At 37.4% G+C, this 18,114-nt stretch overlaps 1 protein-coding gene across 7 annotated transcripts in view; it reads left to right on the top strand.

Moving 5' to 3' along the window:
- Positions 1-18,114, top strand: part of PPHLN1 (periphilin 1) — a 141,920-nt gene that overhangs the window by 57,797 nt on the left and 66,009 nt on the right. For 5 of the 7 annotated variants that reach the window (XM_081248640.1, XM_081248636.1, XM_081248637.1 and 2 more), the window contains 3 exons: positions 1,622-1,833; positions 10,725-10,781; positions 13,258-13,337. In XM_081248640.1, coding sequence (XP_081104766.1) covers positions 1,622-1,833; positions 10,725-10,781; positions 13,258-13,337 — 349 coding nt within the window. The remainder of the gene's footprint in view (positions 1-1,621; positions 1,834-10,724; positions 10,782-13,257; positions 13,338-18,114) is intronic. The other 2 variants (XM_081248639.1, XM_081248635.1) reach the window with 1 other exon arrangement.

Genomic DNA, 18,114 nt, shown 5'->3' with positions numbered 1-18,114 from the left:
TACGTATATAGCTACTTACTTCAGCTCTCAGGGATATTGATATGATTCCTATAGCTTTAGTGATTGAACTTGAATATATTGGAATTTCTTTAATGCTTTATTTCAGTATTAGTATTTTGTCTGAGTTTATTTATCATATGAGTTTTAACTGTTTTCTACTTTTGCACAGAGAAAATTATATCTGGAAAGAGGATATAGTTTGGGTATTAATCAGTTAATGACAACAACCTACTTATATATTGTGGACTACCAGTCAATATGCTGAAATTATTTTCTGAGCAGTTGAAATTTCATACAATTGGCTCGTCTTTTTAGCATTTTTCTGTCTGAAGATAATGGTCTCTAATTTTAATATGGAGGTACATTTACTAAATCTTCAATTAAAACCTGTTTGACTCCACGTGTTCTTTTAAATAGAGGCTTGTGTCTTTTTTAAAAAAAATAATTAATTTATTTGTTTATTTTTGGCTGCGTTGAGTCTTCATTGCTGCGCGGGCTTTCTCTAGTTGTGGTGAGCGAGGGCTGCTCTTTGTTGCGGTGAGCGGGCTTCTCATTGCAGTGGCTTCTCTCGTTGTGGAGCACGGGCTCTAGGCACACAGGCTCAGTAGTTGCGGCTCGTGGGCCCTAGAGTGCAGGCTCAGTAGTTGTGGTGCACAGGCTTAGTTGCTCCGCGGCACGTGGGATCTTCCTGGACCGGGGCTTGAACCTGTGTCCCCTGCATTGGTAGGTGGATTCTTAACCACTGCATCACCAGGGAAGTCCGAGGCTTGTGTCTTCATAGTTGTATTTAATAATTTTAATTTGCTTTACTGTTATAAAGATAGTTTTGCTTTATAAATCTTTATTATTTGGGCTTACTTTCTGCTTTGAGTTGATGATATGGCTTAATAAGGAAATTTAATTTATAAAAGTAAAGATTCTATAAAAAGTTGGTATTTAGAGATTGGTAACAATCTGTTATAAATTCAGAGAGCAAGGATTTCATAGGTATATACCAGGGTTTCTCAGCCTTGGCATTGTTAACACTTTGGGTTGCATAGTTTTTTACTGTGTATATGTGTGGGTGTTGTCCTGGGCATTGTAGCATTTTAGGAGCATCCTGCCCCTAACCACTAGGGGCATTCCCTCCTCTCCAGTTGTAACAACAAAAATGTCTGTAGATGTTGCCAAATTATCACGGGGTGGCGGGGCGGGCAGTGGGGAATCACAATAGTTGAAAACCAGTGATACTTAGAAGAGGATAGTAGACCATGAACTGTCTCAGTGGGGAAATCTTTGGCATTCTCTAGGTGTCTTTGAGAGTATGGTAGTTGTGTGGTATGTTGTTAGTAGCAAACAGAAGTAGAGACTATATGACTTTTTCACATTAAAAAATTTTTGTGCTTGCTTGAAATAAAGTAACTTTTGCACTTAACCACCTGGTTCTACCCCAAACTGAAAAAATGACATAATTCACTGATAAAGTTTCATTTTGTTGACTGATTTCAGAAGTTAAGTGGTGGTAGAAAAAGGGGACATAAATTACAACACAAACAGTGGTTTGTAACCAGAGCTTTTGCCATTTGTGCTTGTATATATAAAGTGTAGGATATAATTAACTTATTTTATTTTTTCTTCAAAGGGACATGAGAGATGGCTTTAGAAGAAAAAGCTTCTACTCTTCCCATTATGTGAGAGACCGGTCTCCTCATAAAAGAGACACTCCTTTTTTCCGAGAATCACCTGTAGGCCGAAAGGATTCTCCACACAGCAGATCCGGCTCCAGTGTCAGCAGTAGAAGTTACTCCCCAGAAAGAAGCAAAACTTACTCTTTCCATCAGTCTCAACATAGAAGTATGTATTTTTAAGAGTTCTCCTTTTTTTTTTTTTGCAACCTCCACTGATAAGAATGTATTGAGTCAGATTGCCTTATATGTGTTATGAGATATTATTTTTAACTCTTTATTTGAAAAATTTCAAACTTACAGAAAAGTTGAAAGAATAGTATAATGAATGTCATACACACACACACACATTTTGAAACCATTTCAAATTGCAGTCTATATGACATTTCACTTCTAGTTCTTCAGCGTGGAAGAGGTTGTAATCATGTTGGAAAGTCACACACCTCCTGTATTTTCTGCTAATTCCTGAGCTGATCCAGCCTCTTTAATCTTCTGTCACTAGGGGAAATCTATTTGTATTTTTCATGAAAAATATTAGTGGATCCCCCTAAATATAAGGTATAGCCTTATAGAATTTAGAGCTAAAACCTACCTTAGGTTCATTCTTTCCCAACCTCCAATTTTTTTTTTTTTTTTTTAAGTTTGGAGTGCCTGGCCATGCATGGCATTCAGTGCATGTCATCCTGGCCCAGTTGCTCAGTATGTGTTGGAATAAATAAATGAAGCAACTTTTCTAGGTAACGCTTTCCTGTGTTGTCATTCTAGACTCTACTACCTGCAGTTGAGCTCATTCACAAAACACTTCCTCATGCCTTCTGTATCCAGGGCACTGTGTTAGAACGATGTCTCTGTCACCAAGGAACTAGAATATATATGTGTATTTTTCCCCAACTGATAACAATTTTATCATTATGTAAATATAACATGTAAAGTATAACTTTGATGTAAGGCTCGTTATGTCGTAAATGAGTTAACATGACATTAGCCGGTCAGGGTAAGAGACTCTCACTCTGGGATAGAAGAACATGCCATGGAGGAAATGACATTTGGGCTTATGTTTTAGTTCAGACTTCTAGGTGGAGAAGTATCTTCTAGGTAGAAGAATTATAAGCCAATAATTTTTCTTTCCTTTTTAACTTCCTTCCTTTTAACTGTTTTTTTTCAAATAATAAGGTTTTTAGTTCAACAGTCTTTGCCTCCTGCATGTTCAGAGTGATGGAAGATCACTTCAGATCATTAGATTGTCTCCATTGTAGCTGTTGCTGGATTCCTGTATTTAACAAACATTTATCACTTGTCTACTGTTTCCAGAGCTAGGTAGAGTGGGGTTTCCAAAAAACATATTTTTGGATATATGTGTAAGAATGCCATTTGAAGGATTCAAAACAAACATAGTCACTTACACATGCCTGACTACCTAAAATATTCTTGGAATAGTTCCAGGTAACTGAAAGTTTTGCTGTGGAGCTCAGTGTTAAAAAGTTTGGTATTTTCTCCTATGCTTCACTTCCTTTTTCTCCCCTCACCCTTCAAGTGGGTAAATAGCCTCTAAGTCTAATTTATGCTCACATGCACAGATCTAAATATCCCAAATTAGCCAGATATACCTTCTAAGACCATATTTTTTTAGATGTGTGTGACTTAAATCCAAATCTATTAATAATTTGGTTAAGAGGAAGAAAGTATCTTTGGAAACTGATTTTGAAGCCTTTTTAACAAAACATGAGTAAAATGGAAGTTTGAGATCCTTCTTTACAGCTTATAGTGAAGCTATTAAGTTACTTAAATTACTGTTGAATTAGCCTTATTTTTTACATTTCTCCTCTAAAACAGATTCCTAGGGAGGCATCTTCTATCTGCCTTTGGCCTGGTAATCAGTGGCCAAAACTCTAAAATCTCAAGATGAAATGTAGAATCACATGGTGATGCTCCTGTCTTAGTGTCTGTGATATGCTTTCCCCATCCTCTGAGGTCTAATACCTTTAATATCTTGCAGTGATGGAAAGATAACAGAGAAAGTTGGGAGACTAAAATCTGGTGTGAATTGAATGAAATAGAGTGTATGACTTTGTTAATGCCTTCATGTTTATTTTCTTAAGTCATTTAGCTTTGAAAGTAAAGTTCTTTAATCAAGAAAAAAAAGTTTGTTCTGGGAAAACTCTCTTTACGGGTTACTTTGGTTGATTCCTTAGCTGTTTGGGCTGAACTGTTGAAATGTTTTTCTGTACTGCTTTCATTAAATAGTTTTTAGAATAGTTACATGAGATCATCTGCCAAAAAGTTAACAGTAAAAGTCTTGCTTTAAACAATAAAAGGAAAAAGTAATTGTTATTTTACATATTTGTGATAATGGTTTTGCTTTAAATCTAAATCTCACAAATGTTGATGGCACCTTGCTTTTCTTCAAAGAAGGACTGAGAAATATCATCCTTCAATTATCAGTCACTTAAACTGGGCTAATTAACAATGATGGGTTAATTTCATTTTCCAATGTAAATTGAAATTTTGACAAAGATTTTAAATGTTTCTGTAACAGGTAAAAAATAATTTTCTTATTCCTTATGCCCTCATTTTGTTAATTCTTTAACTTTTAATTTTTTCCTTCTTGTTCATACTTTTCAGAGTAATTTTATTTATTTTAATAATCACTAGTAGTTTGTCCATGGTAATTATTTTAGGACTAATTCTTCACAATTGTTCTGTGCATTTAATATATCTGTGCTTAATTATAAGCCACAGAATGATTATTACTTTTCCATCTCAGCTGCTTAGTTCCCATTTTGTGCTTACACACATGCACACGTGTGCACACATGTCCACACATGTTATTTAATTAAATTTTTTCTATGTAGCCTTTTGGGTTAAATCCTATGGAACTTTGTACTGACATAGACTAATTATCTTCCTAAATCAAACTGTTTACACCTTGTGTTTCACGTTTAAGAATTTTCTGCCTATAACTTAAGTGGACTAACCTGGTCATAACGGTGACTACAATACTATTTTTCATTCCTTGTTGTTCTTCATATTTACATGCTAACAGTGTAGGTTGTCCTTCTTAATCTGCTTATTAACAGATTATTAAGATACTGTTATAGTTAAAATTGTTTTGTTATGTATACGTTGTGTATTTTTACTTGAAGTTTATTTTATTCTAATTAATCTAATGAAACATCTCTCCATTTGTCAACTATCTCTTAGATATTTACTTCCTTTTTCCCTACCTTCTCTCAAATGAATCTCATTGTTTTCCTATCTTATACTTTTGCTATTTACCTTCTGTTTAGGATAATAGCATTAGTAATGATCACTATATTTAGTCTCCCATATGGGTATGGGAGACTTTTTGTTAAAGTACTTCCTGTGATGTTTACTGTATCCCAGTACAGTCTTTCCATTTTTGTATAGCTCATTTTTAAAAACAGTTAAAATCTTTTCCTGTAATGTCTACTTAATACTAGTTATTTATCTTAGAGCCATAAAGATATTTCTTTTTTTGTTGGAACCGTTTGTGTATTTGAAAAGTACCATCATAATCTTTTCGATTTTTTTTTTCCAGGTTGAAATATATTTAGTTCCTTCAGCTGTTCCTTTCATTTGACATGGTTTTCAGACCTTTTGCTTTCCTAATTTTTTTTCTATTCCTTTTAAGTCATGATGCCAGAAGTGAACTTCTATTTTGTCAACCATATTGTATTACTGGTCCTTACTGAAACTGCAGGCAACTGAAACCTAGGCCATTTTCACATATATTACTATGAAACAAAAAGCCGTGCAGCCTGAACTTTTTTCAGCTGCAATTATTTGTTTGTAGTTAATGCATTAAAAAAAAATCTGGGAATGATATATTTCATGTAGTTAACTTTGGCTTATAATTCTCTTCCATAAAGGTCCTAAAATCTCTTTAGTGATCCTATGTATTTAGCAGCAGATAAAAACAGCTTTGTTTTATCTACAAATGAAGTATGCTTTATGTGTTTTGTATTAATCATTAACAATTATGTTGTGTTATAAAGCAGAAACTAACACACCATTGTAAAGCAATTATACTCCAATAAAGGTGTTAAAAAAAATTATGTTAAGTAGCATAAGGCCCAATATAGAAACCTCTAGGCACCTCCCTCTGTGGACCACAACCATTTATCTGCATTGTTTGCTGTTATTCAACCAGTTGTGATTCCCCATCTTGTTTTCTTTTCCACTTGAGGATTACAAAGCATTTCCACTATGGAAACAATGACATAAAGATTGCCTTGCTTTGTTTTGTAAATCTTTGTGGCTCCTAGGGATGATTATGTTAAGTATTTACAAACTCTTTGTTAATTCATTCTAAACATTTTCTACAGATTAATGTCAAATTTACCAGTGATGCTCATATATAAATTAGGTTATGTGACATTTTGGTTGAATTTTTTAAATGTCATTACTATGGAAGATTTGTAAGTTTATTGTTTTTGTTGGTCTATCTGATTTTCTAGAGCTCTGACTTTGGGCCCAGCCTCCCTTTATTTTCTCAATATCAGCAGCCGCTATTAAGAATGAAAGATATTTTTAAGAAAGACTTATTCATCAGTGTTTAATCCTTTTTGAAAGCATATCTTCTACAATAACTGAAAATGTACAAGAATTAAAAATACTATTTTGAGAAGAGTGTATTTGGAAGATAGACTCTATTATTGAACTTAAGTATAATGGGAAAAGACACATGTCTTAATACCTGTTGGCTGTGAATGAATTTGGAAGTCCACATGAATTTTTGGATCATAGCTGAAATTCCAATAAAATTTAGAGGTTTAATTCTGCCTTTAGAAAGAAGGTTTTTCTGTGCAGGTGTAAGTGATAATGGGAATATGGAAATAAGGCTTTACCATCAGATCATGTTTATTACGCAGTAAGAACCTGTTTTCTTAGCAGCTAAATATTTTAGTGTTTCTTGGCTTGAAAGTCATTGTATTTATGTTCAGTACTCATAAAATTATTCAGCAAAAATATATTTCATATAAATGGTTTGCCAAGCAAGACAGATCTAGTCTTTGCCCTCTGAGTTTATGATTTAGAGAAGGAGACAAATCATTACATGGGAATAGGCATTTTAGGTGATATCTGAAGAGTGGGCAGAAGTTGGTGGAAGGATGAAAGTGGAGAAGGATTATTGGGATGAGTTGTTTCATGAGGAATTTAATCTTGGACTGTTAACTGATCCAGGTTGTAAATGTGCTATTGAATTAGATTCTACAATGTATTCTTTTGTGTGAGAATCTATTTATTATATCACAAAGAGCTTTGGCTATGAGTTTTCTGGGTGAATCCCAGGAGTACAGGTATAGCTTTTCTGGCACCTGAGTGATGGAGGTTCTGAAACAGTAATCAATTAATGGAATTTTCATATGTGTAGGCATTTATAGCATCCCTGCTGCACATGTTCATAATATGTACAGACGATGTAATATTTTACTTATATTTTAAAAAGTGAGCCCATGTGGTTGTAACTGATGTATTAAAGGAAAGTTCTCTTCAGAAATGCACTTCCATGTATTCATAGTTAATATGCCTTTATTTCAACTTGTTGGATCTCTTACCTCCAAAAGTTTGTTATTTGTGGGAAGCAGAGGTGGTACAGAGAGAGCTTTTTCTACCCCTGTGTCTGGTTGTTTTTTTGGTGTCTTTACCACAAGGATCATTTTTCTTGTGTCCCCTCCATTTTTCTGTTTCATACCTTCTTTTTTCTTTTTTTTCTTGGCTGCACCGCATAGCATGCGGGATCTTAGTGCCCTGACCAGGGATGAACCTGTGCCTCCTGCAACAGAAGTGCGGAGTCCTAACCACTGGACCTCCAGAGAATTCCCTGTTTCATACCTTCTTGAATAAATCAGTAGATCTCTGAGAAATCGTGTTCTTCCTAACCAAGAGCCCCAAATTTGCATGTCTTCATCCATGATCCAGAAAAATGAATCATTTCTTCAGCATCCTTATAGCCACCACATCTTCATTTGTTCATATCTTAATTTCCCCTTTAATGCTTCAGCTATCAAAGGAGAGATGAATCTACTACCTGCGCTGTTAAGTTTATTTGTTTATTGATAAGACGTTCAGAAGTATCTGGTTTTCTCTTATACATCAGGCACTGTACCAAGAATTTAATAGTTTGCAAGATGTAGCCCCTAATTTTATTATCTCCAGTGATGGTTTTCTTTTAAGATATATATATTTTTGATGTGGACCATTTTTTTAAAGTCTTTACTGAATTTGTTACAATATTGCTTCTGTTTTATGTTTTTTGGTTTTTTGGCCACAAGGCATGTGGGAACTTAGCTCCCCAACCAGGGATCACACCTGCACCCCCTGCATTGGAAGGCGAAATCTTAACCACTGGACCTCCAGGGAAGTCCCTCTAAGGATGGTTTTAATTTTTTTTCCTAGCAGTGTATTTTGCTCCTATATGGCTTATCAATAATTAATAATACTTGATAGGATTGGGTGAGTCTGGTTAAGTTCATCGCTGCTTTCATCAGGAGAACACATCAGCAAGAGAGTATATTTCTGAAAGATCGTATCAGATTTACAGCTATTATATTCAAAGAGACAGCAAATATTGTTAAATTCTTACAGAACTTTTAAATGTTGGTTGTAACATTAAGCTGCTTCTCTGGCTTTCATTTCACCTGCGTGGGAAGCACTTTATACCTAGTCTATGGAACCAGTATTTGAAATTTCTGTTCATTGTCTTCCTCACCATTTATTCTTTCACTCACCAATACATTGACTTGGATTTTGATTTCCATATTGCCAACTTTAGAATTTTTCTTTCCTGGTTTCTTTCCTTCATCCTACTTTAGAACTCATTTTCTTTAGCAAGTCACAGCAAAGGCAGGAATGTGTGGAGCCCTCTTGCCCTGCTCTCAAGTAGGAGTTAATTTCTGCTTACTAAGATCACATGTGAGATGAATTTGAGGTAATGGCTAAGTAGCCAAGGAGTAGCATTCTGTCAATTAGAAATATAGAAGTGTGAGTGAAAGAAGTGGATTTGAGAGACATTTGTCTTCATAGTATTGGTTGGAGCCACGGAAGAATAACAAAACAAAAAGGATTGAGGATAGGAGGAACACTCATATTTAAGGAACAATAACCAACAAAGAAGAAAGAGAAAGGTAGGAAGATGTAGGATGACAAACAGAAACCTACAAAGGCATGAAAAGCAAATGGTAAAATATTAAGAAGAACTTGTGTATGAATCATTAAGCTGCAGTAGTAGAGGACAAGAAGAAAGACCTTCAGTTTTAATATAAGCAGATCATTGGAAACTCTGGGATGAAGAATTTAAGCACAATGGGTTGTTTCTATTATCTCTTGTGTTAAAAAAATACTCGAAAATTTAGTGGACTAAAACAACCACTTACTTGTTTATGATTTTGCAATCTGAGCTGGATTCAGCTGGGTGGTTTTACTGTCTGTTAGGATATTATTAAATAGCCCAGGTTTATTGAAGGTAACATGGATGGGAATCTGTAGTTAAATGCAGTAATTCCTACAGTGTTTCTGAAATTTGGAATCAAAATCAACACAGCACCAGTGGTGTGTTAGTAAACTGACTTTTCAAGGGACAAACACCTGATTGTGACATTTGCCAATATTCGTGGAGTGAATACTTTTACCATGGCTGATTTCAGGCTACCAGTGTGGAGTCACTGAACTTAAGAGTTTGGAAGAGATACAGACAGTTCATTCTCAACAGCTAGTGTGAGCCAGGCCCAAGCCCCAGACACTCCTATAAAAAAAATATCAGTGTCCTGATTTCTTCATCTACAAAGAATTTGAGGCAGGTTAACAAAAATAAACACTTATTAAAACAGGATTAAGTAAACGGGTGAAGGATTTTATATAAAAGGGGAATAAGGGTGTGAAAATAAAAGAATAAAGTTAGTAGTTTATGAAATAGATGCCTATGATAAGGATTTCACCAATTACTATAAGTGAGCTAAGGATTTGCCTAAAACAAAGGAAATGAGCAATAAATAGTGTTCATAGTGAAACTTAGATAAAAACACATCAGCTGCTCAGGAGGAACAAAACTTTTTCTGATGACATCAGTGAACAATTAGATAAGGATACTGCATCTTCAACATTCTTGCAAAAGTAGGATGGCAATATTTGTGCGATATTTCTTGAATTTTTTTTTTTAATGCAAGGTGCTGACAGTGCCAAAGTGATTCAGAAAATATTATTTTCTCAGAAAAAAATTGGCAATTTGGGATCTATAATAGAATAATTTGAAATAAATGATAAGAAAACTTATTGGAAATATAGCTTAGAGCCCCTTCTAGTTTATTTAGGCTATTTAGAAAGCCGATTCCATCTGCATCATTAAGAGTTTGCAGGTAAGGAAACTAACAATATTTACAAGATTCTAAGTATGGGATAATTAGGAGATCAAGTAGCTGTGGATTTGTTTATAAGGAAAATCCATATATGAGAGAGTTCACATAAAAAAGAATTAGCAAGATTTAGTAACAGGCTACCTGTTGAGAGCAAGTCAGAATGACTACTTGCAGGTAGCCGTCCTATGCTCAGGGAACTGATGTGATATACTATGAAAACTTTCCCGGGTGTCCTTTTTGATTTCTAGTGGTGATTCATCTTTCACTCTTGATTTTTTGGTGTCATTCTTTAATCCTTTGAATATTGACTTTATGGAGGAGATTAGATTAGATGCTTATAGTGATAAGTAAGACGTGTGATCCCTGTCTTTAACTTTTGGTGTCTTATCATAGGATCTTTTCTCATTTCTTTCTGCTCATGCTGTCGTTGGTTAGCCTCATCTTCATACATCATTGTTGTTGGATCCAATCTTAAACAGCGTTTTTCTCCTATTCTGTTATTTATTTCTCTTCATTGGTGTTTGCTCAGTCAGCCCAACTTGAAAGCAGGGTAGGAAGGCAGTTAGGGTCACCGGCAAATGCTCAGAAGTTCCTGTTCTCATTACTCCTACTTCTGGGTTCTTCTCTTGTTCCTCCTGGGCACAGAGGTGCTGGTGTTAATTCCTCCCTGCCCACCTTTCCCTAGAGTCCGTGCGTGCTGGTGCCTCCTACAAACGGCAGAATGAAGGAAAGCCAGAAAGAGGTGAGTTTTGAGCTAGATTGTGATTTGGGATCGTGAAGGGTGGGGGGCTATAAATGATAGAGGTTATAGAAATGGGAAAAGTGTATAACTGCTCCACTAGTCTGCTGTTGGAACCAGAGTTGAACAATAGCAGACTCACGTAGTAGGATTTGGGGAGACATGTGGGTTTGTTGTCTGGGCTAGCCACTCCCAGTCAGCAACTGCCACCTCATAGGAGGTTGAGATCTGTAGAGTAGACAAGTCACTGGCAGAAAGGACCCAACATCAGTAGGATCAGGATACTTCTGTTTACCGTTTTTGTGCTCTTTATGCTGCCATCTGTATCATCCTTTTTCTTTATCCTTTGCTTCTTGCCTGTCCCTGCCCTTCATGCCACCGGTATTTATGAATATATGTTGATATTTGATAAACCACTGCCCTCTCCTTCAGTGTTCCTTTGCTTCTGCACACTGAGATTGGTTGAAATCTGCTTAAATTAGCTTTATGCAGCTAAAATCATGAAAGATCCTAAGACTACACTTGGACACCATACTTGGCATACCCGTAGAGCTGATGTTTTGTCTGTAAAGGAGGTGCTAAATAAGAGATTAACAGCTGCTTGTGAAAGTTTTTTTGCTGTGTTTAGCTGCTGTGTGCCAAAATTGAGCCTATAATTATGTGTTTAATTAACATAGTGTGCTGTGCTGATTGGTCCAGTTCTTCATCTCTCAAGGAAATACTTAATCAGAGTAGACTGGGGAGGTCATTGAATCCTAAGGGTAGAAAGATAATTCAGCTTTTCACAAGTTTGTGAGTGCCTACTCTTTTCTTAAAGGACTTAGCTTGGTAGGCCTTGGGTATTCGGAAAAAAATGAGCTATGATACTTGTTCCTCGAGGAGCTTTTGGTGCAGTGGGATAGACTGACACTGTCACATTATGATATGGAATTTGCCATGTGCGATGGAAATACAGTAGGGAATGACTAAATAAACCATGTTCTTAGCCATTTGGGGATGTAGTAATGGTTGTATCATTTTGCTTTTGATTTTTAAGGTCTGTAAGAACTTTTAAACTTGCTTAGTGTGAAAGTCTCTTAATGGTACCACAAGTTAAAACATTCTAGAGTTAGGTCTTTTTTAAGACTGTTGGAGCTTCACAGTTGGAATATTGTGCCTAGAGCAGCACTACTGACATTTGAGGCTGGATAATTCTTTGTTGTGAGGGCTGTCCTGTGCATTTGTGGCATGTTTAGCAGCATCCCTAACCTTCACTTAACCATGTGCCAGTGGCACTCACCCACTGTGACAATCAGAAATATCTTCACACGTTGCCACGTGTTGTGGGTGTGGGAAGCTGTGGGGGGCGTCTTGAGAAAGCCTTTCCGGCTCTGCAGGACATTGGAAAGAGATGTTATTCACTACGTCCCCAGGTGGTTGGAAGCCCTTGACCTCCAGGCCCTTACTTCGCTGTCTTGACCATAGCAGGAAGAGCTTAAGAGGCTTTTTGACTGAAGCTGGCTTTGCCTCAGTTTCAAGGTCGTTTTGTCTCCGCTTTTGCCCTTGACTGCTTTCCTGGCCTTAACCCACTATCCAGTCTTGACCAGTTTCTGTGTCACTCCAAACCTGGTGCTACTTTTTCCTCTTCTCTGTAATTAAAGTTTTCCTAGCACTCGAAAGCAGAGGATATCTGTTACAGTTGACATATAGATAATTTAATGAAACGTTTTTCTATTAGCAACAGCTCACTGTTATTTTTAAGATTATATTTAACTAAACCCATTTTTGTTGTTGTTTTCATTGAACTGGCTAAAATAATATTTAAATTTATTTTCTGGCTTATATTTCCATAAAAACAATAGTATACATAGAGCAGTATGTGAGTGTCTGAAGTGACCAAAGATAAAGCTTAGTGACTTTATCTCATACAGATTTATTTTTCACCATTTAACAAATATTTGGGTACTCATTCATATCAGGTACTGGATTAGTGCTCTCTTATAGTTTTCTAGTTTTAATTTTTTTTAAACATTTCATGAATACCTGTTAAGTTTCCTACGTACCTTTCTGTTTGAGCTATAGCTTAATTAGCTAATTCTCTTTGGTAGTATCTATATAATAACCTCCATTGGATTTTTACTGTGATGTATTAAAAGTTAACTTTTCGGAACTTGGAGGAGGAAGCATTTATGATTTTAAAATGTTTTTTGCCTTTCCTGAGGTCTTCTCTGTGGTTCCGTGTTTGCTAACTGGCATTGATATGGCCTAGATTGCCATATATGCTGTCCTTTGGTTCCAGGTTATTTGAAATTTTTGATGGTGCCCAGCCTCTAAGACAGATAGGAGGATTTAGATATTAACAGACTTAATTTAATAATGTAATAAAGATTTCACTATTAAAATAAGTGTATGACCTCCACCACTTATTTATTCATTTACAAAATCACTCTAGTTGAAAACAAATAAGCTAGAAAATTACATTTTATATTTTCTTATATAGGTAAAGAAAAACCTGTTCAGTCTTTGAAAACATCAAGAGACACTTCACCCTCAAGTTCTTCAGCAGTTCCTTCATCAAAGGTTTGTTGTACTTCTAAAATCAATTCAAAGAGGAAACACAAAGTAAATGAGATGGACTGTATAGTACAGATGCTTCTATTCTTTACTGTCACACCTAATGGGGGTAATTTGCTGCATTGAAAGCTTGAGTTTTAAGTAACCATAACTTAAAAGTTGCCCCCAGAGTAAATGAGCAGTTTTCTCATAGAATTATTTCCACAGGTTACGCTAAAATTAGTATTTACTGAGCCCCTTCTCATCTTGACCATAGCTGAATAGGAATGAATATCCAGATGAGGCATATTTGAGAGACTGTGCTTTTATTTTGGAAGTGGGGTAATAGGCAGAGACCTAACATTTATTGTATAATTACTTGATTCTATATACTATATTATGTATTTTCTTCTGTTATTAATTCATATAAAATTATATGATGTAGGTAAGTATATATATTTCCATTTTATATAACAGGCTTAGAAGTTAAATAATTTTCTCAAATTATTTCACTGATGAATTCTCCCAAACATTTAAGAATACCTATACTTCTCAAACTCTTCCAAAAAATAGAAGAGGGTTGAACACTTCCAAACTCGTTTTATGAACCTAGAATTATCCTGATACCAAAACCAGACAAGGACATTACAAGAAAAGAAAACTACAGGCCAATATCTCTGATGAAGATAGATGCAAAATTCCTCAGCCAAATGTTAGCAAACCAAATTCATAAGCACATTAAATGGATCATATACCATGATCAAGTGGGATTTATTCCAGGCATGCTAACATGCATGGTTCAGTATCTGCAGATCAATCAGTGTGATACACCACATTAATAAAGTAAAGGATAAAAATCATATGATCATCTCAGTAGATGCAGAAAAAGCATTTGAGGAAATTTAGCATCCATTTATGATAAAAACTCAAGAAAGGGGGCATAGAGGGAACATGCCTCAACAAAATAAAGGCTATATATGTCAGTCCGACAGCCAACATCATTCTCAATGGCAAAAAGCTGAAAGCATTTCCTCTAAGATCAGGAACAAGACAAGGATGCCCACTCTCACCAGTTTTATTCAACATAGTATTGGAAGTCCTAGCCAGAGCAATTAGGCAAGAAAAAGAAATAAAAAGCACCCAAACTGGAAAGGAAGAAGTAAAACTGTCACTGTGGATAACATGATTTTATATGTAGAAAACCCTAAAAAGAAATAAAAGCAAAAATAAACAAATGGGAGCTAATTAAACTTAAAAGCTTTTGCAAAACAAAGGAAACCATTGATAAAATGACAACCTACAAAATGGGAGAAGATATTTTCAAATGGTATGACCAACAAGGGATTAATATCCAAAATATATAAATAGTTCATACAACTCAGTATCAGAGAAGAGGCAGAAGACCTGAATAGGCATTTTTCCAAAGAAGACATACAGATGGCTAACAGGCATATGAAAAGATGCTCAACATTGCTGATTATTAGAGAAGTGCAAATCAAAACCACAGTGAGGTATCACCTCACACCAGTCAGAATGACTGTCATTGAAAAGTGTACAAATAACAAATGTTGGAGAGGATATGGAGAAAAGGGAACCCTTGTGTGCTCTTGGTGGGAATGTAAATTGGAAAACAGTATGGGGATTCCTCAAAAAAAAAAAAATTAGAACTATCATATCATCCAGCAAGCCACTTCTAGTTATACATGCAAAGGAATTGAAAACAGGGTGAACACATGGCAGCTCTGAGAGTGCAAGGAAGCTCTGCACCCCTTCGCTTAACCTTGCCTAAGCATCTTTTATCATAAAATGCCTCCTATTGACCACAAAACTCAGCCCACATGTCAACACTGGGAGTTTGGTGTCCATCTGCTGTGATGCTTCAGTATGCACGTATGACCACTGCTCATACTGCTCTCATAAGGAGAGCAGCCAAGATGGCAAGGTAGAAAGACCCTGAGCTCATGTCCTCTCAGGAGCACACCAAAATCACAGTTTCCTGCAGGACAACCATCAGTGAAAAAGAGTGGGACCCACCAGAAAAGATGGACTCGCAGTATAATCATATCCCATACCCCCCAGGTGGGCAGCCCACAAATTAGAGGATAATTATATTGCAGAAGTTCTTCCACAGGAGTGAGAGTTCTGAGCCCCATGTCAGGCTCCCCAGCCCAGGGTTCTGGCACCAGGAAGACAAACCCCCAGAGCGTTTGGCTTTGAAGCCCAGCAGGGCTTAATTGCAGGAGCCCCACAGAGGGGGGGAAATAGAGACTTCACTCTTAAAGGGCACACACAAAATCCCACGTGCAGTGGGACCCAGGGCAAAAGCAGTAATTTGATAGGAGCCTGGACAAGACCCACCTACTGGTCTTGGAGAGTCTTCTGAGAGTCAGGGAGCAGCTGTGGCTCACCCTGGAGACATGGACACTGGTGGCAGACATATTAGGGAACGCTCAAACACATGAACACTATTGCTGGCTGCTGTCATCTTGGCTCATTAGCACCAAGACCTGGCCCCACTCAGCAGCCTGTAGGGGTCAGTGCTGGGGTGCCTCAGGTCAACTAACTGGGCGGGGACACAACCCCATCCAACAGACAGCCTGCCTAAAGACTTCCTGACCTCTAGGCACACCCCTAGACACAGCCCTACCCACCAAAGGGCCAAGACCCAGCTCTAACCACCAGAGGACAGTCACCAGCCCTTCCTGCCAGGAAGCCTGCACTAGCCTCTAGACCAGCCTCACCCACCAGGGGGCAGACATCAGAAGCAAGCCAGACCCTACCCTGAGACCAGCTGTGCCCTGGCCCTGACCACTAGCGGGCCAACACAACCTTCGGGACACCCCAGGCCCCATACCCAACTGTTTCAGGAACTGGCCTCTCCCCTACTCCAGCAATCTGAAATGAGCTCTGGGATCCCTGGCCCTGCAGCCAGACTCCAGGAAGCAGTTCTGCTTGCCAATAGTCCGGCACTAACCCCGGATCTGGCTTCACCTGCCAGTGTGTGGGCAACAGCTCTAGAGTCTTTGAGACCCTGACTCTGCCCACCAGTGAGCCAGCACTAGCTCTGGGGCCCCCGAGGGTTCTGCAACCAGCCACCTTGTGACCAGGCCTCACTAAACAGTAGCCAGCAGCATCTGCACAAGGCAGGGCCTGGCAACCAACTGGACTAGGGGGCAGCCAACTGGACTAGGGGCCAACCAAGCCTACCAGACTACCCACGTAGTTAGCCCACCATAACAGAAGGAACCACATAGGCCTTTTAGGGGGAACGCCTAGAGCATATAGCTTAGGTGATGAGGGGCGGGGGGAGTGTACTGCTAGGACACAACGGACGTCTTCTACAGAAGGCTACTTCTTCAAGGTGGAGAAACATAACCTACCTACCACATACATAAAAATACAAAGAGCAACTTAGACAAAATGTGGCAGCAGAGGAATATGTTCTAGAAAGGAACAAGCTATAACCTCAGAAAAGAATTAAGTGAAGATAGGCAGTCTACCTGTAAAAGAGTTCAGAGTAATGATCATAAAGATGATCAAAGAACTTGGGAGGAGAATCGATGCACAGAGTGAGAAGTTAGAAGTTTTTAACAAAGAGTTAGGAAATGTAAAGAACAACCAGAGGTGAAGAATACAATAACTGAAATTAAAAATATGCTAGAATGAGTCAGTAGTAGACTAAATGATACAGAAGAACGGATCAGTGAGCTGGAAGAGAGAGTAGTGGAAATCACTGCCACTGAATCGAAAAAAGAAAAAAGAATGAAAAGAAATCAGGACAGTTTAAGAGACCTCTGGGACAACATGAAGCACACTAATATTCACATTATAGGGGTCTCGGAAGGAGAAGAGAAAGAGAAAAGGGAAGAGAACGTATTTGAAGACATAATAGCTGAAAACTTCCTTAATCTGGAAAAGGAAACAGTTACCCAAGTCCAGGAAGCGCAGAGAGCCCCATTCAGGATTAACCCAAAGAGGAACATGCTGAGACATAGTAATCAAAATGACACAAATTAAAGATAAAGTGAGTATTAAAAGCAGCAAGGGGAATGCAACCAATAACATACAAGGGAACTCCCATAAAACTATCAGCTGATTTTTCAGCAGAAACTCTGCAGGCCAGAGGATAGTGGCACGGTGTATTTAAAGTGATGAAAGGGAAAAACCTGTGACCAAGAATACTTTACCCAGCAAGGCTCTCAGTCAGGTTTGATTTGAAATCAAAAGGTTTACAGACAAGCAAAAGCTAAAAGAATTCAGCACCACCAAACCAGCTTTACAACAAATGGCAAAGGAACTTCTCCAGGTGAAAGAGAAAAGGCCACAACAAGAATACAAGAAAATTATGAAATGAAAAAGCTTACCGGTAAAGGCAAACGTACTGTAAAGGTAGGAAGTCATCTACACACAAAGCTAGTAAGGAGGTTAAAAGACAAAAGTAGTAAAATCATCTGTATCCACAATAAGCAGTGAAGGGATACACAGAACAATTAGATGTAAAATAAGATAAAGACAGTAATCGTGAGGGGAGGAGGGTACAAATGCAGGGTTTTTAAAATGCATTTGAAATTAAGAGGTTAGCAACTTAATATACTGTTATACAGAAACCTCATGGTAACCACAAGCCAAAAATCTATAATCTATATACACACAAAAAATAAAAAGGAATCCAAACATAATACTAAGATTAGTCATCAAATCACAAGAGATGAGAAAAAAAGAAGGGGGGGGGGAAAGACCTACCAAAACAATTAACAAAATGGCAATAAGAACATACATATTGATAATTACCTTAAGTGTAAAC

Source organism: Mesoplodon bidens (genome assembly GCF_964165515.1).
Source record: "Mesoplodon bidens genome assembly, chromosome: 11".
Taxonomy (NCBI): domain Eukaryota; kingdom Metazoa; phylum Chordata; class Mammalia; order Artiodactyla; family Ziphiidae; genus Mesoplodon; species Mesoplodon bidens.
This window is presented reverse-complemented; position numbering and strand designations above follow the sequence as displayed.